The sequence below is a fragment of the Penicillium cataractarum genome (assembly GCF_028827025.1).
Source record: "Penicillium cataractarum strain IBT 29864 chromosome Unknown utg000004l, whole genome shotgun sequence".
Classification (NCBI taxonomy): domain Eukaryota; kingdom Fungi; phylum Ascomycota; class Eurotiomycetes; order Eurotiales; family Aspergillaceae; genus Penicillium; species Penicillium cataractarum.
The window spans coordinates 2,820,935-2,843,919 of record NW_026622740.1 but is presented as its reverse complement, the minus strand read 5'-3'; the positions used below and the strand labels follow the sequence as shown (position 1 = coordinate 2,843,919).

At 49.5% G+C, this 22,985-nt stretch overlaps 12 protein-coding genes across 12 annotated transcripts; 5 read left to right on the top strand and 7 right to left on the bottom strand.

Moving 5' to 3' along the window:
• Positions 1 to 306: 306 nt before the first annotated feature.
• Positions 307 to 755, top strand: N7496_005533 (cupin domain-containing protein; the record flags this gene model as incomplete). Its single annotated transcript, XM_056698462.1, has 2 exons — positions 307 to 332; positions 389 to 755. 2 exons carry the CDS (start codon positions 307 to 309, stop codon positions 753 to 755), a joined length of 393 nt encoding a protein of 130 aa, XP_056556987.1.
• A 99-nt stretch (positions 756 to 854) lies between these two features.
• N7496_005532 (putative C6 transcription factor) lies at positions 855 to 2,708 on the bottom strand (the record flags this gene model as incomplete). The annotated part of the gene is made up of 3 exons (XM_056698461.1): positions 855 to 1,437; positions 1,495 to 1,784; positions 1,842 to 2,708. The coding sequence occupies 3 exons, from the start codon at positions 2,706 to 2,708 to the stop codon at positions 855 to 857; spliced, it is 1,740 nt and encodes a 579-aa protein (XP_056556986.1).
• Positions 2,709 to 3,439: 731 nt separating this feature from the next.
• On the bottom strand, positions 3,440 to 5,146 carry N7496_005531 (Major facilitator superfamily domain general substrate transporter; the record flags this gene model as incomplete). The annotated part of the gene is made up of 3 exons (XM_056698460.1): positions 3,440 to 3,851; positions 3,912 to 4,880; positions 4,929 to 5,146. 3 exons carry the CDS (start codon positions 5,144 to 5,146, stop codon positions 3,440 to 3,442), a joined length of 1,599 nt encoding a protein of 532 aa, XP_056556985.1.
• Positions 5,147 to 5,980: 834 nt separating this feature from the next.
• On the bottom strand, positions 5,981 to 7,426 carry N7496_005530 (uncharacterized protein; the record flags this gene model as incomplete). The annotated part of the gene is made up of 1 exon (XM_056698459.1): positions 5,981 to 7,426. The coding sequence occupies one exon, from the start codon at positions 7,424 to 7,426 to the stop codon at positions 5,981 to 5,983; it is 1,446 nt and encodes a 481-aa protein (XP_056556984.1).
• A 750-nt stretch (positions 7,427 to 8,176) lies between these two features.
• Positions 8,177 to 8,644, bottom strand: N7496_005529 (DUF3237 domain-containing protein; the record flags this gene model as incomplete). The annotated part of the gene is made up of 1 exon (XM_056698458.1): positions 8,177 to 8,644. One exon carries the CDS (start codon positions 8,642 to 8,644, stop codon positions 8,177 to 8,179), a length of 468 nt encoding a protein of 155 aa, XP_056556983.1.
• Positions 8,645 to 9,287: 643 nt separating this feature from the next.
• Positions 9,288 to 11,138, bottom strand: N7496_005528 (allophanate hydrolase; the record flags this gene model as incomplete). Its single annotated transcript, XM_056698457.1, has 1 exon — positions 9,288 to 11,138. The coding sequence occupies one exon, from the start codon at positions 11,136 to 11,138 to the stop codon at positions 9,288 to 9,290; it is 1,851 nt and encodes a 616-aa protein (XP_056556982.1).
• A 791-nt stretch (positions 11,139 to 11,929) lies between these two features.
• Positions 11,930 to 12,430, bottom strand: N7496_005527 (DinB family protein; the record flags this gene model as incomplete). Its single annotated transcript, XM_056698456.1, has 1 exon — positions 11,930 to 12,430. One exon carries the CDS (start codon positions 12,428 to 12,430, stop codon positions 11,930 to 11,932), a length of 501 nt encoding a protein of 166 aa, XP_056556981.1.
• A 731-nt stretch (positions 12,431 to 13,161) lies between these two features.
• N7496_005526 (uncharacterized protein) lies at positions 13,162 to 15,189 on the bottom strand (the record flags this gene model as incomplete). Its single annotated transcript, XM_056698455.1, has 1 exon — positions 13,162 to 15,189. The coding sequence occupies one exon, from the start codon at positions 15,187 to 15,189 to the stop codon at positions 13,162 to 13,164; it is 2,028 nt and encodes a 675-aa protein (XP_056556980.1).
• A 761-nt stretch (positions 15,190 to 15,950) lies between these two features.
• Positions 15,951 to 17,744, top strand: N7496_005525 (uncharacterized protein; the record flags this gene model as incomplete). Its single annotated transcript, XM_056698454.1, has 7 exons — positions 15,951 to 16,117; positions 16,195 to 16,261; positions 16,318 to 16,730; positions 16,796 to 16,823; positions 16,880 to 17,157; positions 17,215 to 17,379; positions 17,432 to 17,744. 7 exons carry the CDS (start codon positions 15,951 to 15,953, stop codon positions 17,742 to 17,744), a joined length of 1,431 nt encoding a protein of 476 aa, XP_056556979.1.
• Positions 17,745 to 18,107: 363 nt separating this feature from the next.
• On the top strand, positions 18,108 to 19,193 carry N7496_005524 (uncharacterized protein; the record flags this gene model as incomplete). Its single annotated transcript, XM_056698453.1, has 1 exon — positions 18,108 to 19,193. One exon carries the CDS (start codon positions 18,108 to 18,110, stop codon positions 19,191 to 19,193), a length of 1,086 nt encoding a protein of 361 aa, XP_056556978.1.
• Positions 19,194 to 19,879: 686 nt separating this feature from the next.
• N7496_005523 (uncharacterized protein) lies at positions 19,880 to 20,724 on the top strand (the record flags this gene model as incomplete). The annotated part of the gene is made up of 2 exons (XM_056698452.1): positions 19,880 to 20,165; positions 20,216 to 20,724. 2 exons carry the CDS (start codon positions 19,880 to 19,882, stop codon positions 20,722 to 20,724), a joined length of 795 nt encoding a protein of 264 aa, XP_056556977.1.
• A 315-nt stretch (positions 20,725 to 21,039) lies between these two features.
• N7496_005522 (zinc-binding alcohol dehydrogenase family protein) lies at positions 21,040 to 22,138 on the top strand (the record flags this gene model as incomplete). Its single annotated transcript, XM_056698451.1, has 2 exons — positions 21,040 to 21,379; positions 21,435 to 22,138. The coding sequence occupies 2 exons, from the start codon at positions 21,040 to 21,042 to the stop codon at positions 22,136 to 22,138; spliced, it is 1,044 nt and encodes a 347-aa protein (XP_056556976.1).
• Between the last annotated feature and the right edge of the window lie 847 nt (positions 22,139 to 22,985).

Below are 22,985 nucleotides of genomic sequence, written 5' to 3'. Positions count from 1 at the left end.
ATTGATAGCCTACCGCGCCGTGTAACCCACGTCACCCAATGAAGGGTGCAGCGATCGAGTAATAACCACTAATGGGGCATCTCGCCAGGAAAGATCTACAAAATAGACCTTTAGGCTATTCGGAACGGTCGATTTCACAAATCACATCTCCCCGCGTTGAGACGAAAACACTGGTCCGATCAAGACAAACATTCAGCCAGCTATAAATGCCAGCTTGGTTCCAAGCACCATAGACAATCGCAACACATCAAAATTTTATTTTACCAATCCCCGATCTACTCCAAACCTCCCACGACGATAATCAACATGGCCGAGCCAACCTATGATCCTAGGTGAGTGGAAAGACTCATAACATCTACGCGTTCACATAAATTGATGACTTGCGTAGCCGCCCGATGCCGGAAATCAACATCGCCTACCAGTACAAACTGGGAAACTGCCCTGGCAAAAGCATCGTCGGCTTGCGTGTGGAATTCCCTCCAAACGGCTCGACTCCGCCTCATCGACACGGTGGCAGCGCAGTGGCCGCATATGTTATCAGCGGCACTCTGTTGAACAAAATGAACAACGATCCGATGAAGGTTATCAAGGCTGGAGAGACTTGGTATGAGGCGCCAGGTTGCCACCACCGTATTAGCGACAATGCGAGCAAAACCGAGCCGGCGACCTTGTTTGCTACTCTGGTTTTGGACACCGATGTTTTGGAGCGTGATGGAATGGGCGCGCTGATTCAAATTGATGAAGAATATCGTTGATTCGGTTAGATAGCTATTGCCGCTAAATAGAGATGAAATTGATTTCTTTTCAACTCACACTGTGAGAGAAAAACGCATGAAATATTATTGCAAGATATTTTACAAAACCAGCTGTCGACTCTCCTCCATAGTTGCTCCTATGCCCGAGTCAAAGAATGCACAAAAATCAAAGTCGGGTCCAGGTATTAATCCCAGTGCGCTCAGATCAACTGCTGATGGAACAAACGATGAATCTACTAGCGGTTCGGGTGCGGGTGTGGGCGATTTATCAATCAGGCACAATATCTCTCGCGCAATGATGCCGATCTCTCGATATGTTCGTTTGCCCAATGTCCAATAGTCACTCAGGCGTTTCAATGTTCCCATAGTAAGGCGTATCTTCTCCCGACATTGTGTGCGCTTCTTTCCCTCAAGAACAAATCGACAAGCTGAAAGATGTGCAATGGTGACATTGGCCAGCATGCAGATAATGAAAGGTGAGTGGGTCGTGATATTGGTGGGAAGGGTCAGAAGGTATTGCAGTTTGTCGATGGCGGCAAGGCACTTCATTGTGTGTAATTGGCGCTCCGCCGAGTTGCTACAGTTGAACCCTTCGGAGGGGGCCAGAGGAGCACAGCGGGAGATAGCTTCAATCGTACTGTAAGCAAGTGATGACATTGGTCGATGCACCTCAATGGTATACCTAAGTAGGATTAGTCTAAGGTGCCTACTTAAAAGTGCAAGGGAATTGGTGACTCACGTATGCATGATAAACTCTGCTTTAAACATGACTTCGTCAACAGTACCGTCGGGTCGCAAGATGGTTCTCTTGGAGTTGGGCAGAAGTGAATGCCAAGCGGTGACACTGGTATCCGAATTTGAGCACATCGAAGAGTAAAGCTGGACATCAGATGTAGCTCCGGGTGACAAGGCTTGGTCGATTCCCCTCGTCAATCCGATGAGTTCAGCATACGATGAGAAGCCGACTTCATCGTCAGAGAAGAATTCACGGTTGTCATATTCTTGCAGACTTCTAGGCCTGGGAATTATCTGTACTGACAATCAGTGATGATCATCTAGGTTATTCAGTCATGTAATTCTGCTTACACCCGATTCATAATCTCGTTCTTCGCAGGGAAGATTCACGGTCATTTCGATGTTGCTACAGCGAAATGGGAATTTATGTGTACTGCCGGCAATGTGTGTGTCTGTAATGTAGATTTGCCACCACGTCCGCCGCCAGCTTTCGGCTAGGATTGGATCATTTTGGCTGTTCTCGTCTGCATACTCTTGTCGGTTCATCCCAAGCTCCAAGGCTAGGCGAATAGCTTCGTCCACCAGCTCAACGCCAGCATCTGGCTCATTGCACCAATATATAGCGATTGAGCAAAGTAGTACAGCTTGCACATCGAATCCCGTGATGGAGCGCGTCCTGTTTCGAATGCTGACCAGGTAGGTCTGTATTTCTTGATGCAGTGAGTCAGAAGACATGGAGCTTGCAAACAGAGAGCCGATGTAGTTCAAAACCAGTAGAAGAGGTTGAATTGCGCTTTGATTGGCGTATGTATTCAAGAATTGACGAGGCAGGACACACGGATGAGCTGCATGGAAGAATTCGTAGTAGAGACCAAGCAGAATGGACTCCGAATTCGCTTGGGGTAGGTCCACATTGTTGTTGTTCAAAGCTACCTGCACCGGAAGATCGAAATATCTCTGGTTTTCAAGAATAGATGCTGGGGAGCTGTCGGATACGGTTGTCGTCGTCGTTGAAGATTCTTGTGACTGCTTTTGCCTTGGATTTCCCCGGCGTCGAGACGCATGATAAGTACATTCTTTTTTATCAACTGTGCAGCGGCTGCAGGCCGGCTTCTTGCCATCGCAGCGTAAATGCTTGTATCGACACGGCGCGCATGCAAGCGAGGATCGAGTTGCCCGCCCAGGTGGCTGGGCGGTCTCATTGTCGTTCGCTATCATTTTAAGACACTCTAGCGGTGTTTTGTTGACTCCACCGGTAGACTTGGTAATTAAGTAAGCCGTGATAGCCCGCCACGAACTCTGATGAAGGTGATTTCAGCTGCAGGCCGTTCTTGTACAAGACAAGGACAGGGAAGTGGGTCGATCTGAGATGCGGACAAACTTTATTCCAGATAGCCTATCTGCATTTTAGTGGAGGTCTTGGCACTTCCCAAATATGAATGTACAAGAAATCACTTCGTCTGATCTAGGAGACATTGGACTCGTATTCCATGAATAAAAATTGCAAGTCTCACACAGAACACTTTGCAAGCTACGCATCGATAGTTGAAGATAGAACTAATTCAAAGATAGCCAATTAGACTATTCTATCCTACCTCCACGGATCAAATATTTCTAACGCTCCGAAATATATCACAACGGTAAAGGTCGCCTATTAGACTCAACAAAATCCCAAATACTCAACACTTTCGACTGCATGAATCATAGACGTGCACATCTACCAGAATTGATATGTGTTCTCTTTTCCAATTTCATCATGCCTGTCGTTGATCCTTCATGGCCTACAGATTGCAACTTAAGCGGACCCATTATCTACGAGTAAGTATGCCAATTTTTCAAGATGTGGTCGATCGCACATTTGAATCAAGGGCGATGACAATAAAGCATATCCTTGAAAGAGATAACATTTTTCAGTAAATAGCATGGTCAGTTGGTATGAAACTAGCAGTTTACGCTCTTGCAGCCTGATCCGCAGTAACTATATCCTTCTCAAGAACCACATCACTCCTCCACAGCTTGAACGACCGCGTTGGGAGTCTCAATGCAAACATGCGGTCAATCTCCATAGGCGACCGACCCTTCATTTCAGGCACAGCGAACCAAGTGGCCACGACCCCGACCGCTGCGAATCCCGCCATCACAAAACCTGTCTTTGCTCTCAGATTACCTTGATCTGCGTTATATATATACGGCAAGATGATGGAGAAAACACCAGAAGCAATACCACTCACAAACCACCCAATCCCCTGAGACTTGGCACGAAGTTGTAGTGACGAGGTCTCTGCAGCCACAACATGAGATGCGGGCCAGACGCCCAGGCCGCAGACCATGGTAACAATCATCATAGTGACGGCGGTATACCTGGTAGATTGTTAGAGATGTTCAAAGGGGATGTTAGATTCGTCATGAAAAGTGACTCACCAGATGGTTACGACACCCGTGAAGCATCCCGCGATGCCCATTGCGAGCCATAGAACCATAGATGTGCCAAGAGTTACAAGGCAAAGGAAGCGCCTTCCAAATCCATTGAGCACCCACAAACTGACCACATTGGCAATCAGGCCAAGTCCAATACCGAGAATCAAGAATATCAGACTGTTTGAAGAGCTCATCCCGACAATCTGCATGAAATATGACGCACTAGCCAAGAGTTGTAGGCCAAACAGCTGAGGTAGAGCGCTGGAAAACGCAACGATCAGCGTTCTTCTCCTGTGAATTCCCCTGAAACAGTCCATATAAGTCTGTGACTTTCTCTCCTCCTCTTCAACCAAGATTGATGTGCGAATTTCGTCAACAATAGCCGCTGAGTCGATGCTCTCCGTATCGAGTCGTTTCTGCGCTTTCAGTGCTTTGTCCAATCTTCCCCTTCTTACAAGCCATGTTGGGCTTTCGGGAAGTAGTGCAGCCAGTGCAAAAGGAACCGCGGAAAAGGGCCATTGGGACGCGAAACATATCCGATAGCCTGTTGCACCATCGTACTTGAGAGAAGTGTAGACCACGATGGATCCGAGTAGTTGTCCTAGCAAGGTGAAAATTGGGAGGAAAGCAATGATCGGTCCTCGCAGAACCACCGGCAAAACCTCGGACATGTAAGTCTGGACCACACAGAGGAGTATGCCAATACAAATTCCCTGGAAAAGCTTGCCACCCAGAAATACCCCCCGTCGCGAATCTATATCGTCAGGTAAATCCGCAACATAGCACATTGCAACCGCGATGGCGGATAAGAAACTCCCTGTTGCGAGCGCCAGGCGACGTCCTCCACGATCTTGAAAATGACCACCAAACATGGCCCCGATCATCATCCCGATCGGACTCGCCGCGTTCCACAACGAAAGCCACATCGACGGGATGATATATTTAGCTCCGAGCCGCTGTCCAAAGCGATGTCTTTCGGTGGTCAGACTAGAGAAACCCACAGTTGAGCGGGAAACTTACTGGAATGTTGGCATCGAAGAGACGTTTCCCACGATGACGAGATCATATCCATACAAGAGGATGGCAGAGCTTAGAGCCAGATTGTATACGACAACTCTAGGCCATTTCTTCATCGATTGCCACAGGGGAACATGAACCGCCTGCGGGCTATCATTTGTATCCGTGGGGGAAACATTCTCGATAAAGTCAGCGGTGGACTTTGTACCTGCGTCTTGCATGATAGAGCTTGAATGGAGGTGATGTGAGCACTCTACTAACCAGAATTACCCCGGATTCAATAAATAATATAGGATCGTTTGTACAGCACGGACATTGAGGGGTGTACACTACAGGACCACCGAGGTTCCTGTTGTGGAATGTAACATGAGCTTGGACATGATGCAAATCTTATCTCTAAGCGAGGACTAAGAGCAGAGCCTAAACCCAATTAATAAACTTCATCAAATAGGAGGCGCCATGACAGGCACTCTGCATCTGGTTTTGCAACATATTTGCCGATTGAGCCAATCACCCTCCCTGACGACGGCTCACCCCGCACGAATGCCATGACTGCCAAGTAATCGGCTACGTACTCGAGATGGGTCAAGATAACAAAGAGGCGATGAACTTCAGCTCGAATTGCGGGGGCGTCTAGTGGGGGGTTTGCGGGGCTGAGTCCTGTTTCATACTCTAGGTTTGCAGATGTGGCGCCAATCAGGGGAGTCGGGTGTTTTTAGCATGATCGCATGCAAATCTAGAAAAAGACGTGCGAACTTGCTAAATTCCACGCTAACAATAAGACTGCCTCTAGAGCAAATGTGACACGGGTCAACTTCGGCACGAGAAGCAACATCCATGTGGGTAAGGGCCCAAGCGACAACGCACGAATTCTATGGTCAGATGACTATATAGTAGGTTAAACTACCCAAGCCACACTGCCTTAGAAGGCCATAAAAGCTGAACTGGAGTATTATTCTGACAAGTCTTGTCTACAAAGATGGAGGCTCTCACTCATGCGATGGTATCAATCATGAATTTGGCCAAAATCAATTCGTACCTCCATGTCACCCGCATCAACCATCTTCGGTGGTATTCTCCAGTGTCATCAATGGCGCAGTTGCTGACCTTAGTCGCTTTTCCTTTCTCTGCTCCAATTTCTCCAGATCATCTCGTAACTTTTCGATTTCCTCATCCAGCTCAGACATTGTAGCAAGACGGTACTTCAGTGTCAATATTGCAGCCGAGATCAAAAGCAGTCCAATGGACACTAAGTAAGACCATTGTCCAACTTGTCTGGGACTTTCCTGAGCAGGCCCGTCATTGTATATAGTCCACTCGGCCCAGGCCACAAAGGCAATAATGGTAAATGGGCTGATGATCATACTGAAGACAAGACCGAAGAGAATGAGAAAGTCCGCTAAGACTCGCATGAAAGCTCTCAGGAAAGTCATGCTGAAAAGGGGTCGAATGTGACTCGATAGTGGTGAATTGCCATTACTGAGATCTGCCTCTTTGTGTACTAATTCCTCCTTAGCTTTTGACCGGGCGGTTTTCAGTTCTCCTTTGAAGCCGTTCCAAATATTCTTCCTCTCTTTCCAGATCACAATGATCTCAGCGGAGGGAATACGCGACCGGTAGGGAAGAAACTTGAAGGTCAAGTGAACCAGATTCAAGACGAGGCAAAGAATAATCAGACTGTAAATGTACCGTCTTGAGTAAATGAGTTTATCCCAGAAACGGGCAGGATGCGAAAGTTCGGAGTCTTTGCTTGCCACCCAAGATTGCAATGAGGTTGACTGGCGAAGTGTTTGTGACGAGTTAAAACACGGGTTGTAGCAGATATCTCCAATGAGACTCCATCGAGTTATGTTTGAGAAAGTCTCCCAGACGCTTTCATTCCAAGTTGAGGTCCTCCATGATGATTGCCAGCCATCGTTAGACGTGGTATCATAAGGAGGGAGCCCTGGGTAGCAGAACATGTATTGCGTGGGTGTTTTGGATTTGTTGGCTGCGTAGACTAAAGCGCAGATTGAGCCCGTGAGCATCAAAAGGTTCCATAGATAGAACAAGAAATTTCGAGCTCTTTGGTGTGTCAAAATGCGAGACCAGCATTGGAGAGGTAAGAAGACAAGGTAGCCTGTCACCACGATAGCAAGGACCGCATCGCCATCCAGCTCCAGAGAACCAGGCTGGATCATGACTTGGTTCGTTTCCGTGATCAACTGAGGAAAGTCGTTCCATAAAGTCGTGTTATCTGAGATAAAGGGAATAGTGACCGGTGCTGGTTTTGGTCTCTTCTGTTCACTAGCTAACAGAATGAATGCCTCGATTGCAGCTGTACCTGCATATGTGGCAGCGGCTCCTAGGAAGACATCGGCAAGCCATCCTGTCCAGCGAGTCACACAACTCGCAATCAAGAGCGCGTAGAAGAGGTATCTAGGGCAAGAGTTATAGATTGTGCTAATTTCGTAATAGCACAGAGCCTCTTGGGCAATGAACAAGGGCCCGCTGGAATTCATGAAGGACCCTGCCGCATCTCCGACGGCTGCAAGATGAAAGATCGTCAGATGCGACTTTTGGTCCAATACAGATGATTATAGCGAATAATTAATTAGACAGACAGTTCCAGAGCCCGCTTTTTCATTGTTCATGTTGGTAATTTTTTTCAACGTTCTTGCTGCTGCCTTGAGTGGGGCCAAGGTGAGAAGCGCTCAGTCCTGACGTCAAATACTTTTTGCGGCGATCATTGGCAAGCCGAGATGCTCCAAACCTTAATTCGCAGTTTGTTAGGCACACAAATAAATATTCAGGCTCTTTATATTTTCTCCCCTGATATTTTCGATCAGCGCCTCGCGATTTTTAGACCTTTGTAGAGAACGAACATCTCAACGGCGTGTCCCCTCCTTTGCTGGCGGGACATTCCGATAAGGGTTCACTGAATGTTTCCAGGTCCAGCGTTAGCCGTTTGCCAGTTCTCAACATATTTAGATCTTATTGGGGGCTTTCCTCCTCGGTCTGCTCTACATAATTCGAAAAAGGGGGGTTCCTCGATTATTGATCTTCAATGCTTCCATTTGCGCGCGGCGATCGCCGTCACCATTTACCTGACATCTCTACGTATCGATCGCCCTGATATGAGTATGGTCCCACTGAAGAAATTACTGCTTGGCGGGAGGAAAGAACTATACGACACAAGAGGAATTGGCTATCAATCATAAATCTGATAGTCAAGCTCTAAAACTGCTTTCCATGAATTTCTCGACCGATTCTCATTCCACCGAATATACATCAATTGTAACATGGTTTGGTCGACTGGGGCGATGAAGGTCTCCAACAAATAACGTGCGATTCAGCCATCCATGAGGTCCATCCGCCACTTCGAATCGCGGATTGGTCCTAGCATACCATTCCGACTCCTGTTTGCCCCCCGACGGGTCATCGCCGTCTGCGCCCGACTTCTGTTCGAACTTCCGAATCCACCCTTCATTGGTGACGCTAATTAACGCCCCGTCGTCGGCTTGAATGGTGTATTTGGCAAATACATGACCCATGCCATCGTCTCGAAGAGCGTTCCAGTCACCACCACCCGAGAGGATAGTAGCTTTGAGCTTGGGACCCTCTACAGTTCCACCCGTGATTGGGATGAATCGTCTATGACCACAGTGGGTGGTGCCGAAGTCTTGCGCAGGGGAGAGGTCGACCTCGAGGGTAAAGGCGAGTTCAAGGGTGGGAGCCATGATATGAACCAAAGTTTGTGCAGTAGCAGCAAGTAAATGGAAATATACAGAATTCTGTTTTAAGCTGAAATGGCCGTCGTCTCAAAAATGAGGGGCTCGGGAGCAGTGGGCAACCGAGGCATGCTAGTGCCTCTTAGTTCCAATATCATGAATCCGGAACTAGACCTGTTAAGGTAAGAAGCTTATACAATGTGGATCGAAGAGAAATATCAATAACGTTTTGTTTATATTTCTCGATGTTAAAGCCCCGGTGCGTGAACATAGCATTGCCTGGGGCTGCAAGAGCTTAAGATGCCACTCACTAGTTACTTACATCCTTACGCACTCTAAGGATAGGAGATCAGGTTGCTCAAAAATTGGGTATTCTATCGCTCAATGAAGCCAGTACAAATTTAAAGGGTAAAATCTAAACAATGATATGATGACAAGGACATCTATAAACCACTTGTGCGTTGGACCGCAGGTACAATTTGTTAGATACTGTGCTGCTTTATCTTACCTGCCACGAATAGGTCTCTTGTTAATTTCTAAGGGGCGCCTGAACTCCAAGAACTCCCGGCCGACTCAAATGTCCCAGTCCTACTCTATATTCCGTACAGTTTGAACAGAACTTAATAGAACATAAATTTCAGTGCAAATGTGACTATGAAGTGGTGGTGGAACCGGTTAGCGATTGTGTATAACCTCTCCACCCGCCGAAACTTGTGATATCTGTGGCATCCCCAAGACCGTGAGGTTCACAAATAAACCCGTGCACCCAGCTTCCATCCTGAAGCTCAATTGAACCAATTCCCAGTGGAGATTTGATGGTGTTCAGGAAACTTCCCATGTTGTTGAGTGGCATGTTCCAAATTTCTACCTCAATCGACTTACCTCCATCAGCGACTCGTTTGAGTCCAGGTTTCCGCACGGACGGCCCTGCTTGTAGCGCAAATAGCTGGTACGAAGGGGATGTGAGGGTTGTTTGGAGGAGACCCGCGTCCCGTAACAGCAAGTCCTCGTTAAGCGGAAAGCCAGAAAGATGGGCTCCAACTACAGCCAGCTTCATAGAGTCGGTGGTGGAAGGTATTGCGAATAAGGACTCTTGAAACTCTAAACCAGTGGCTCCCAACAAACGTGGACCGGCTGAGAGCCATTTGCACCCCAGTTTGAACAACCGCGATTCTTCCCATGCGCCGGCTATCAATGTGATACCGAATGGTAAACCATCATCTCGAAAGCCAGCTGGGATTGCCACTGCGGACCAGTCCATGAAGTTCACAAAGTTCGTGTATGTGCCGAGCCGGCTGTTGGCCAGAACTGGCTCGTCTTCCAGCATCTGAATCGTGGGAAAAGTGGGGGTTGTAGGCACCAAGATTGCTTCAAATTTCCGGAAGACACTTTCAATATAGCGTGAGAGTTTCTGTCGGTAGTACTCGTTCTGGAACACATCCACGGCTGAGAACTTTTCGGCTTTAAGTATGATGTCTCGGACGACTGGATTCATAGCCTCGGCAGGTGCGGTACGAATGAATTCTTCGATAGCAGCGTATCGCTCTGCGACCCACGGCCCCTCATATAACAGGGTGGCTAATTTGAAGAGTGGCGTGAAATCGACAGGTTCCAATTTCCACCCCAGTCGCTGTGCCTTTGCCAGGGCTGCAGCATAGGCCGAGGCTTGCTTTGAGCAACCGAACCAATCCGCACTCGAACAGATCGCCAAGATAGGTTGAGACGGGAGCATACCTCGCGAGATATTCTGCGTGGCACAGTCCGCTCGAACCCTGGAGTAAGCGTCTCCATCGTCGGGTCCTTCTGCCAGTTGTAAGACCAGGGCGGCGTCCTCCAACGTCAAGGCAAATATGGACACGCAGTCTAATGTGCGACAGGCTGGTAGTACGCCTTGTGTACTCAAGGCTCCTCGGGTGGGCTTGAGGCCGATCACATTATTCAATCCAGCAGGGACTCTGCCCGAGCCGGCCGTGTCGGTTCCTAGCGCAAACGGCACTGTGCCTTGACTGACAACCACACCACTCCCAGAGCTACTCCCGCCACTCACACGATCTGGATCAAATGGATTCTGAACTACTCCGTATGGTGAGCGGGTGCCACTGAGCCCTGTGGCAAACTGATCAAGATTTGTCTTTCCCACCACAATAGCGCCCTGCTCCTTAAGCCGAGCCACGACAGTTGCGTCAGTTGCGGCCATTTCTGTAGCAAATGATGGACAAGCTGCTGTTGTGTAGAAACCTGCTACATCGATGTTGTCCTTTACAGCGAACGGAACGCCAAAAAGGGGGAGCTGTTTACCCTGTGTGCGGAGGGACTTGATACGTTCCCATTGCTGGATTATTTGCTCGGCTGTCGCCAAAGAGATCCATGCGTGTGATGTATCGTTTTGTGCTCGCTCAATCAAAGATAGTAGGTGTATGGGTTCTGAAGTGTTCTCTTGCAGTGCTCGCCATTGGCAGATTGTCACCGACCGGTTATCTTCGGTGGCTGCGATTCGTGCCATTGTAGCTATTTAGGTGCGATGTCAGCCAAAGCCAGGGAAACGATAGAGTTTATGTGTGAGAGCTCACCTTCCGAGGACCACGCCGCGAAGAAAGAAATCGGAGGAGTATGGTCAAATTGCTCTGGCAACGCTATCATTCGTTATACGTTGAAAAAATACGGCAAAATATCTCCTCACCCTTATTTAAAGTAATTGAGATGGCCTAAGTTGATCAGCCAGCCATGGCGCCTGCAAATGTGGGTCAGGATAGTGATTCTCAATCCTGACGATAGGTGCATGGCTAGTAAGGGCCCGCCGGAGCCCGACACTGCCCGTTGTCCGGCCCCATCGTCCAGGCGGACCAAGACAGAAATCTGCCTTTACGTACTTCATTAATCTTAGAGCCACGATAAGAGAAACAGTTTCATCCTCTTCACGTAATAAATGTCACGGGGAAGATGCTCGAAGATTCTACCGGAACCAGGTTAGGCCTCACGGGTAAAGAGAACCGGACATCTGTATATGTAGACGCTCTATAGCTTCTAGCTTTACTGCATGGAAAAGCGCGGAAGATGATGTAACTTTGGATATTCTATTTCTCCAAAATTCTACTCGATATTATCATGGGAAGGCGGGTTTTGCTAATCCTGTAGGCATCACATTGTTCGCTGGTTGATTGCATAAACCCTGACCAAGCACGGCCATATCTGATGAGCCCAGAAAATAACCTACTAGCGCCCGTATCGTTATGATGATGCCGTCGTAGCACATAAACAGAATAGATTAACCAACTTGAGAAGAAAAAACAGATCTCACTCCAGACAGAGATAAACACAGAGATCAGTCTCGGGCGGATTGACATCATGCTCAAAAAACATCTCGCTGACCCATCCTCGATGATAAGTCTTGTGGTTGATGATATGCAGAAACATACCGCCACGAGTCATCTCCGCAGGTGTTCCATTCACATAGTTGAATTTGGAGCGCTTACTGAAGCTCTCGCCGTCCTGGTTTCCCGCCCAATCGATATACCACTGGTTGACCTCCAACTGGTTCTTTACCAGTTCATCAAAGTCAGGATACAGCAAGTCGCGGCGATTGGAAAAGCCGTGCTCTTCGTTAAGCAGATGGGCACGCCAGATCAAGTCGACTTGATGGTTGTGGTTAAGGGTGCCGACCATGGATTTGAAGAGAGTCTTGCGTGCCTGATAGACTGCTCCTTCTGGTAACTGTTCTTTGATGGATTTGAATAGGACGCGGTCGGCCCAGTCGTTATATTTGGCCATCATGACAGCCGTCTCGGTTGTGAGCATGCTGAATAGCTCTATGATTTCAGGGTTGGCCTCGGAAAGGATGGTGGATTGAGACGTTAGACTGTGTCTGGGCTTGTGTGGGGGATCGAGGTAGGATTGTCTCTAGGGATTTCTTCAGGTGTGCAGTGGTTGTCAAGTTCAAGACATAATCGTCGTGTATTCACGGGCTGCAGTTTGAATGGAATAGGTGTTGAGTTTGAACCGGCCGTTCGATGATCCAACATATATTTCCTGACACGTGACGTAGTAAACGAGATGCTTGTATCGACTGATCAGGTACTTGATTACCCACCCGCCTAATGTAGGGCATCCAAGTCTAACTACTAACTCCCCTACCAGTGACAGGCCTGAGAGAAATTCCATCGTGAACCCAACTTGCTTCGCGGGCTGGGCGTTACTTCTCCAAAGTGGAGGCTCCACTTCCGTCCAAGTGGGGATCAGATGGCCGACGCCCGACGGGATCTTCCTTTATGCCCCGTCGGCCCGTCTCCAATCGCAGGACTGATGCCAGTGCTTGATATGACAAACGATAAATGAACTATTGAAGGATTCCTCTCCGATCGAGGATATAGTCGAGGCAGGAATTTGCAGTGTTGTTTGTGGCGAGTACAAAAGTCAGGCGTCGGCTCCATCCCCCGGTTTTGGATCAGGAACTTTCCTGTCAGCGGGATCGTAACGCTATACGCCGACTTGGGTGTTTTTGACTGGAGACATTAGTGTCACCAGATCGTTCATGATCCTCCAAATTCCCAAGACGGGACTATGAACTCCCCAAGATCCTCCGTTAGCCATGAGGTGGAATTGTTCTCTTCTGGCGTCACGATCGATAACCCGTTATCCATCGCTGAGGCAAACGGGAGGTCAGCCCGAACTTCTGTGTCTGCCATATTGGTCTCATGCCGGTAATCATTCGTTGCAATGGCGCCAAGCTCAAGCTCCAGTGACTTCCACTCGTCCCAGCCCAGGGCCTTTAATCGCGTGAGCGTGTATAGAACCCACTCGCCCATTTTCGCCTTGATTCGAAGTTGCCATTCAAAGTCATTCATGAGACCCTTGAGCTCCTCAGATTCCTCGAAAGTCGCGCTGGTCACCCGAAGAAGTCCCAGAAAACTACCAAGAATCACGCCACAGCCACCGGCAGCAGAGAACCAGAACGCTTCCATGTGCTCGGGTTGTAACCGAGACATGAGCTGCACCAGATTATACACATGCCGTCGTTGGGAGGCTCGAAGGGACTGGGTGAAGTGAGGGTCTATACCGGAAGAACAGCCTTGGATTGCCCATACCATTCGACGATGGAGGACGGTGGTGGTAGCGTGAAGGGCGAGATGGAAAAGGCCGTTCACGCAAAGCCGGCCTTGCTGGAGGTTATCCACGTTGAGATTGGGATTTAAGCTCTTGAGCAAATTGGCTAGGTCATCCTGAATGGGCTTTGAAAGGGCGAGCACCTGCTGAGGCTGGGTAATGGTGGCCATAGCCTGGACAGAGTATAATTGACGCATCACACGAGCCGTGATCGTACTCAGTTTAGCAAGTTCAATGAACAGAAGCTTTCCATGTTGTATGCTCGCACTACCACCGCCATGTCTGCTGGCAGACTCGTCTTCAGTGTTCTCTGAGAAGTCACGATCCTGCAAAGGCATAACGGCCCACTCAGTCGGCGAAACAAGACAAGGTCGGCCGAATACCATTGCAGAGAAGGAATCTTGAATGAATAATGCCCAGGCCAGTCTTCTTCGAAGGCCTTTTTCCCACTCCGGTATAGTCCAGTCAGTACAGTCTAGATGAAGTCCTAGATGTTGACCCAACCCGATAAGCGAAGATGTGAACGCCCACGTCCAAGAGTTGTCCGGTGAGGAAGCGTCTCGACCTCGTTGTAAGAGTAGAAGCCCGGCCTGAATGGTGTTCAGCCGTGGACGGTGCATTGCATCCTGCACGGATTGATAAGCGATCTTGACAAGAGCAGCCTCGTCTACCTTCTCCGCCAGAAGAAGGTCTGCATCATAAGGCCACCAGCGCACAGCAAGGGCGTAGACAGCCGCCAGTAAATGTGGCACAATTTCTCGATAAGTCCGGTTGTACTTTTCGATAAAGACTTCCTTATGAAGGATTGGAAATGATGGGTGGATAATGCGGAAGTACAGATTGACTAAAGCAGGTCCATGAGGATGGGCAAGTGCTTCTATGCTATCAATGTCGACTGCGTCGGGCTTTTCGTTCTTTCCTGCTTGCTGACCAGATGCCGTATCCGGGATCATTTGAAACAATACCCCTTCACGGACTTTACGCATTGCTCTCGCACCGGAGGCATGTAGAGAAGTAACGCCCTGGTCAGTGGTAGCTGCTTGTTCTGACTGTCCAATAGAACAACTGCGAAGTAATTGCCAGTCATGTTCTCCTCCGGGTCCAATGAGCTCGGAGAACCGGCCCTTCTCGAGGCCAAGTGTTGATGTAAGCAGTGAATTATGTGGATAATTGAAAGGATGTCCATCATCATGCTTGGATGGAAGTTGAGAAGGTGACGTTGATGCGAGTCTCTGCGGTCGAGCTGGTCTAGAAGTGTTGGGTGCGGTCGCTCTTTGTTGCTCAACACTGAGCTTTCCAGACTCATCGGGAGCTATTGCACGCCTCTTGGGCGGGGGAGGCTCTAAAAAGGTACATGCGGAGATACCTAGTCCTTGGCAAGTCATGCAGGACGACGCGCCATCCTGAAGCTTGCATTGCTTCTTCCTCTTTCGGCAGAGGTCGCATGCCCTCATCCTGCTCACGGCGCAGAAGGTGTCTCCGTAGATGTCGAATCTACCTACAGAGACGATCAGAGCCGAGTCGCAGGTAGGTGCAAAGGATCCATGGTCAAATTTTGATAGAAGATGTTGAAGATAGTTTGCTACAGTCTGAAGCGTGGTCTAGTGAGGCCACGTGACGCTCTGCGAAGTAGTCACGTGCTGGTTCTTCGCGGCGATCGATATTATTCAATCATGGTCTGCACTAGGTGTGCATTTATCTAAGGGGAATATATACTTAGCAGTCCTTGCTTGATCATATTGTTAATTCAATCAACTTCCCACTGGGCCTAAGCGCTCATGAGATCGCCGGATTTTTTTTCCTTGCATCCAGCCATCGACCTGTTGAGGACTTTCTAAAAGGCTTGGCGGCGGGGTCCTAGAACAACCACGCCGCAGGGTGTGATCGAAATATCAATTCATCATATTATAGCGTATTTAATTACTGACTCTTTACTGTTCAATTCGGAATTACTCCCTCTCTCATGTCTAAGCTAGGGCAATTGTAATCCAAGGAACATTTCTGAATACCCCCACTTTATCAGGTCTGTCGACCTGCCCTCATCAACTTTGAGAAGCCAACTTTGAACCCCAGCGGGGCCCGACGGGCCCCGATTTGCCCGGCACGAGGCCCCGATACGAAAGTGCAGCGGGCCGGATCTTTTAGAGATCACTCTTCTTTCCTCAACCGGAGCAACGTGTTTTGTCACATCGCGCATCAATTTGTACTACCGAGCATGACTTCTGATACGAATTCAGTCGAAAATGACGAACATGTTCAATCCACGCTGAGCAAGTATCACCTGTCCATTCGGGGTGCGTGCAACTTTGCCTACCGAGATGTCTGGGGTCCACGAGAAAAGTCAATGGGAGACCCGTGGTCACCAAGTAATCCTAACGGAACGTGCGTTCAACTCCTTGTCTTTATACTCCTTGTCTTTATACTTAACTGGATAATTGTCTGAGAACGGTTTACTATAGCGTCATCCTTCGCCTGGCCGAGAATAGTCTCATGCACGAGGAAGTCGGCGAATTCATCCGTGAACAGGTTCCTATTCCCCGCTTCACCCTCTCTATCCAACACACTAATAATGATGAACATAGATGAACGTTTTGCCAGTAGATCACTTAACATACAGCACTGGTCCACGGGGGTCCCGACGACTTCGAAGTGCCGCAGCTGCGCTTTTGAATGAGCAATTCCATTCTCGAACACGTATCACATACGACAATATCATTGTGACTCCCGGCCTAGCCAGTGCCATTGACGGAATCACCTTTGCAATTTGCAATGAAGGTGATGGAATTCTGATCCCTCAGCCATTGTACAACGGGTTCAATGTCGACATCCAGAACCGGAGTAATGTCCGAGTGGTAGGCGTCAAGTATGAAGGAATAGAGGGGTTTGGCGGTCTGGATGACCTTTTTCGACCAGAAGTGAACAGGCTAGCTCTTGAGGCTACGATTCATCATGCAAGAGAGGAAGGGATCAACGTTCGCGCTCTATTGGTGTCCAAGTCAGTTCGCACCCCCCAGATTCTCGACATATTGAATGTCGTTATTTAACATGCTGCCTATTTAGCCCGCATAATCCTCTAGGAAGATGTTATGTCAGTATTCCTCCTCCCTGTTAGGACTAGTTCCAGACACTGATTTGAGTTGTTAGCCCCCCGAAACGCTACGGGAGTTTGCATCCTTCTGTGGGAGAAATGACCTGCATTTGATCTCTGACGAGATATATGCATTCTCCGTCTTCCCCAATCCCCAAATCCCAATGGCGACTAAATTCACCTCTATACTCTCTCTCGATCTTGTTGGTGTCATATATCCATCCCGCATGCATGTGCTCTACGGAGCAAGCAAGGACTTCTGTGCCAACGGACTACGTATGGGTTTTGTCTGTACCAAAAACGAAGGTATCATGGGGGCGATGTCTAGCATTGGGTGAGTTGCAACGGCAATCCTCCTTTTCCATATTTCACTGACGGGCCTTATTGCTAGGATCTTCTCTTGGTCTCCACATATCCTGCAAGATGCATGGGCTGCAATGATGGAGAACAAGCTGTGGTTAGACAGATTCATGGCCCAGAAGAGGAATCTGATGGTAGAGCGGTACAAGACGACAACTTCATTCTTCGCGAAGCACGGTATTCCTTTCTACGAGATGTAAGTGCCATAGCTAAACCATGGCTTGGCAGATGAGCTGACCCTTCTCAAGGAATGCCGGGTTATTTATCTGGGTAGATTTACGCCATCTCCTTGTCGCCAAGTCGGCTGCTCAACAATCAGACCATAGCGCCCTGAGGGTGACCTCGCCAAACGGTCCAGTCTTTCTCCGGCGCGAGCTGAGGATTGCAGAGATCTGCATGAAGAATGGGGTCATGATTGCCCCCGGTCATGTTTATGTACCAGAAGAATATGGCTGGTTCCGTATCACCTTCACCGTGGGGAAAGAAGCATTGCAGGAAGGGTTGGAACGTTTCATGGCATCTATCAAGCAGGTGGAGGCTGAACGTCAAAGCTGGAAATAAGGTGATATCAGTTCATTTCAAACGATTTGATGCTATTCACGCTTCCGTATGTCAAATGCCCCGTCAGTTGGTTCATGGTGAAGCTCGATAGACCCGTTGAATGCAACTGGTGAAGGATGGGATTGAACTAGTGGCATGGAATCAGTAGAACATGTGAAGCAAACATCTCAAGAGAAGTGCGTGTCCCGATCAACAGATTTCCGAAAAGTGAGAGGTCCTTCAACAACAGAGCAAACCTCCCCCCGTAAACAAGCCTTTCTCTTTCCCTTTTCCTTTCCCACTTTCCTCCCCATCTCCCTTTCATCTATCTCCACGCCCACCTCTCCCTCAACGCACGCACAATCCAACCTCTCATCTACTACAATGGATTCTGCACCCCAGGAGACCGATCCCGCCTCTACCACAATGAAAGTCACCGGAATGAAAGTCGCCAGAATCACTGAACGGGGACTTCCGCCCACCATCATGAATGCAGCCATCAAGCCCCCAACCCCGGAAAAGCTGCAAGTCAGAGTCCTCGCCGTGGGAATCTCCCAGCAAGTCCGCAACCGAGTCGACGAAGACCACCCCTCGAGCAGATTCTACATGCTGCCCTTCGACCCCACTGTGGATGGCGTCGTCCAAGACGAAGCCACCGGCGACCTCTACTACGTCCTCCCCCGCGGGCCACGCCTCCTCGCCGAACGCCTCAACATTCCCAAGCACGAAATCCTCAAGCTTCCACCAAACACCGACCCCGTCAAGATCGCCGGCCTCACTGGTGCCTGGCTTCCGACCTGGGCCCTCCTCATGGGCTGTTCCGGACACAAGGTTCTCATCGTCGGCGCTACTACCTGCAACGGCCGCGTCGGAGCTCAAATTGCACGCTACCTCGGAGCCTCCGAGGTCATCGGTCTGGCAGACGACGAAGCTGCTCTCGCAACGGTCCACGGACTCACTACCCGCGCCCTGCTCGGCAACCCCGTTGATATTCCCAAGTTCAAGGGTATCAAGTTCGTGGTCGACTTCATTGGCGGCGAAGCGGGCGCTGAAGTCCTGGACCAGATCAACCAGGGCCCGCTCATCTGTGAGCTCAAATACCTGCCTGCCTGGGGCCCTCGTGGCGGTGACCCGTTCGTCGTGGACGTGAACCTTGTGATCAGGAGAAGAATGCGAGTCATCGATCCCGCGCTGTCGGTCTGGCATCTTACGGCTCCGCAGAATGTGGGGAAGCTGCGGTTTGCTATTCAGATGATGAGCATGATTAAGGTTCCGTTTGATATTGTGGCCAAGCCCATGGCGGAGGTTGCTGAGGTCTGGAATCATGAGTACTTTAAGGACTTGAAGCAGGTGCTTGTGCTGGTTCCTTCGGAGCGCAAAGTCCAGGGTGATGTTCAGCTGTTCAATAACAAGAGACGGGCGGTGGGACAGTTGACTGAGCAGCCTGCGATGAACAAGAAGCGAGCATAAACCTCGATCGAAGATGATGTTCGCCATGGTATCTTTCGGATGGAAGAACATACAGGGGAACAGTAAGTTAGACATGTTGCGATGATGAACAGGGATGTATGCCATGCGATAGGTGTACTTTAATGACGAGATAGCCAAACATGTACTTCAATAATGAAATCAGCGAACAGTTTGACTAAAGTGCACAATCACTTACACACCCTATCCAGTATGGTGTAGACAAAATATTAATGGAAAAAACTGGAGCACTGAAGAGTATACATCAGTATGCATGTAGGTAAGACGAGCCATCCTCAAGGCGATGTTCAGCTCGATTCCAGTCGACGAAGTCTGATCCTAACCAGGTATTAGCTCTATAGATATCAGAGAACAATTCCTCGCATCCAAGTGAACTTTAATCAACAGAGACCCCATGAAGAGAGATGTCTTATACCCGATGCTCAAAACCCGATGGTGTCGATCAACACTATCTCCGGGGCTGGACTAGTTATCTCCGTCTGCAGTCTTGGCGGCCCCCAAAGCTTATCCTTGGACAAATCTGACCCCGGATCTATCGGTATTTGCATGTGGAGTTGAAGATGAGAATAACTGGACTATGAATATAAAAAGAAACTGCATATACGTGCGAAGATGGTGATTAGTACAAACCCAAGACTCCATCGTCGAGGTAAACATCCATCATCATCATGGCATCACCCAAGATCGTCCTGATTACTGGTGGAAATAGCGGGATTGGCTACGAAGCTGTCAAGGCTTTCTTTGAATCCCAGAATGCCTACCGTGTTTTCATGACTAGTCGATCGCTCGAAAAGGGGCAGGAGGCAATTGACAAGCTTCGAGAGGGATGTCCAACTGCGACCAACACAGTCGAGCTACTCCAGCTTGATCTCGCCAGCGATGAATCGATCGACCAGGCCTTCAGGCGGGTTAAATCCGAGGCTGGATATATCGATGCTCTGGTTAATAATGCTGGTTAGTACACCCGAGACAGCGTGAAAATGACCTGCTGACAGCTATCGTAGGCGCCACGTTCGACATCGAGTACATCCGCGGCAAAACATCGCTCCGTGAATGCTTCATGAACGCTTATAACGTCAATGTTGCCGGCACGCACGTCATGACAGCAACCTTCATGCCGCTCCTACTCAAGTCCTCAGACCCCCGATTGATGTTTGTGACGGGCTTGTCGGCCATCAACCAGGCCGGGGAGAAATATTTCCCAACTCCACCCCAGCCGGCAGGGTGGCCGAAGAAAATCGACTTTGAAACCATTGGATACCGCTGCAGCAAGACAGCGCTGAACATGTTGATGTTGGATTGGAATCACAAGTTGAAGGCAGACGGGGTGAAGGTTTGGTGTGTGGGACCCGGTATGCTGGCGACTAATCTCGGAGGTGTGCCGGAACTGGCGATTGAGATGGGTGCCAAACATCCGAGTCTTGGTGGTCGACTGTTGAGGCAAGTTGTTGAAGGAGAGCGCGATGACTCGGTCGGCAAGATTGTAACGGCAGTCGGGGTGATGCCTTGGTGATGGTCAGATTGGTGGTTTTGTGAGAGCCCTGGATTGAGCGGAATTGTTAGCTATTCGTCAGTAAAGTTGGAGGATAAACCCGGAATTGACGTGATCTTCGGTCATAATTTGTGCCCGCAAACCTTGTGCTGCTTGAATTGTTGCACAACTCCATTAGTAATTCCCTCTGGCTTCCACAGCCATAAAGAAGTGTGTGACAAATCAACCATTCGTGCCCCACACAGAATCAAACAAAGTGGGAATATACAGAAGCCAGCGCACAGCAAGACTTCGATCACACATCAAGTTACCAACACACAATCTAACTCACTCGACATGAAACAAGCTTTTGTTGACAAGACCGTCACGGTCGCCGTGCGGGATACCGAGGTTCCCACTCCACAGCCAGGCCAAGTGCTTATTCGCGTGGTGGTCTCGGGGACCAACCCAAAGGACTGGAAAGTACCCCGGTGGCGCCCTGATGCCCCTCCCACGAACCAAGGCGATGATATTGCCGGCTACGTCGAATCCGTGGGCGAAGGGGTGGTTGGGTTTAGAAAGGGGGACAAGGTGGCTGCGTTCCACGAGATGTTGGCGCCATATGGAAGTTATGGGGAGTATGCGATCGCGTGGGAGTATACCACTTTCCATTTGACGGCAAAGACAAGCTTTGAAGGTGAGAAAGAAGAGCCCGAGCAATTGTCGTAGTAATTCCACTGACACTCGACTAGAGGCTGCCACTGTCCCTCTGGCTGCGATGACCGCGGCACTGGGCCTTTTTCAAAAGTTGAACCTGCCACTGCCCTGGAACCCGACCAGCGAGCCATTGCCCTTGGTCATATACGGTGGAGCCAGCGCTGTTGGAGCCTTCGCTATCAAATTCGCGACGCTATCCAACATTCACCCATTGATTGTCGTCGCCGGCAAGGGCGCCTCCTTCGTAGAGGGTCTCATTGACCGATCCAAGGGCGATACCATCGTCGACTATCGTGAAGGGGATGATGCAGTCCGGTCAAAGATCAAGGCCGCGGCCGGCAAAAACCCTATTCATCATGCCTATGACGCAGTCTCCGAGCATGGCAGCTACTTGAACACTAGCGCTGCTCTCACTGCACCAGCTACCATCACCACCGTTTTGCCACCCAAGGAGGACGACGAGATCCCCACTGGAATCAAGATTGACAGGACCATGGTCGGATCAGTACACATGGACCCGACAGCGGGCAAGACGATCGAAGACCGCGAATTTGGGGCCGCGTTTTTCCCATTCATCGGGCGTGGGTTAGCTCAGGGATGGTTCTCAGGACATCCATTTGAAGTGCGCCCAGGTGGATTGAACGGAGTCGAGGGTGCACTGCGAGATCTCGAAGCGGGCAAGGCGTCTGCAGTGAAATATGTGGTGCGGATCGCGGAGACCGACGGAGTGTCGCAGTAAATCCCGACAACCGATGACTAGTAGTTCATAGTTGCAATGTCAATCCATGCTTAGTGCTCTGTATAGTTTGATGGTGGACTTCGAATTCTCGTCTCCGAGGATCCCGTGGTAGCACCGTAGAGCGATAGTGGATAGCCGTTGACACTAGCTTCGTCACGGTCAGACGGGATGCACCGAGGCCGACGGGCTTCGATGTGGAATTCTAAATTGCTTCTGCATGAGTGGATCAAGTGAACCACGGAAAAATCCAGGTATTTACTAGAATCAAGACAGCCTCGTCGTCAACGGTCTCGGTGATATAACCGAGTTAGAGTGATGGAATGCAGCTTAAAGAGATGAAGACAAGCGCAAGCCCCAAAGGCCAAACCACAAACGCGACTCCGCCCACGTGCCAGGAACGTGACAGGAACAATCGGGCAATACGCAACCTCCGACGCCCGGAAGCTTATCACGAAACAAGTTTAGCAGACTCCATTTTGCTCTTTTGTGGTCGGATAGGGAGCCAAATTCGGGGAAATACTGGGTCTGATGGTCCTGTCGTGCCTGATCGTCCTTTCCTCTTGTGGTATCCTCCTCCTCGATCCAGTCTTGCAGTATGCACGCCACTATGTCGATCAGCATGAAGATGGCAGTCCTTGCGAACGGCGTGGGTTTTTTGTTCAGAATGATTGGTGATTGATGCTTTCGCACTGAGATGGCTATGGATTATCACAGCAGTCGCGATGGCCTGTCACAACACAGGGATTATTCACCTATATAATCCTCCAGATTGGCATCCTCGGTAAGAATGGGGTTTCTTTTGAAGAACAGACATACCTTCGACAGTTTCTCGTCCGTCGATAACTGC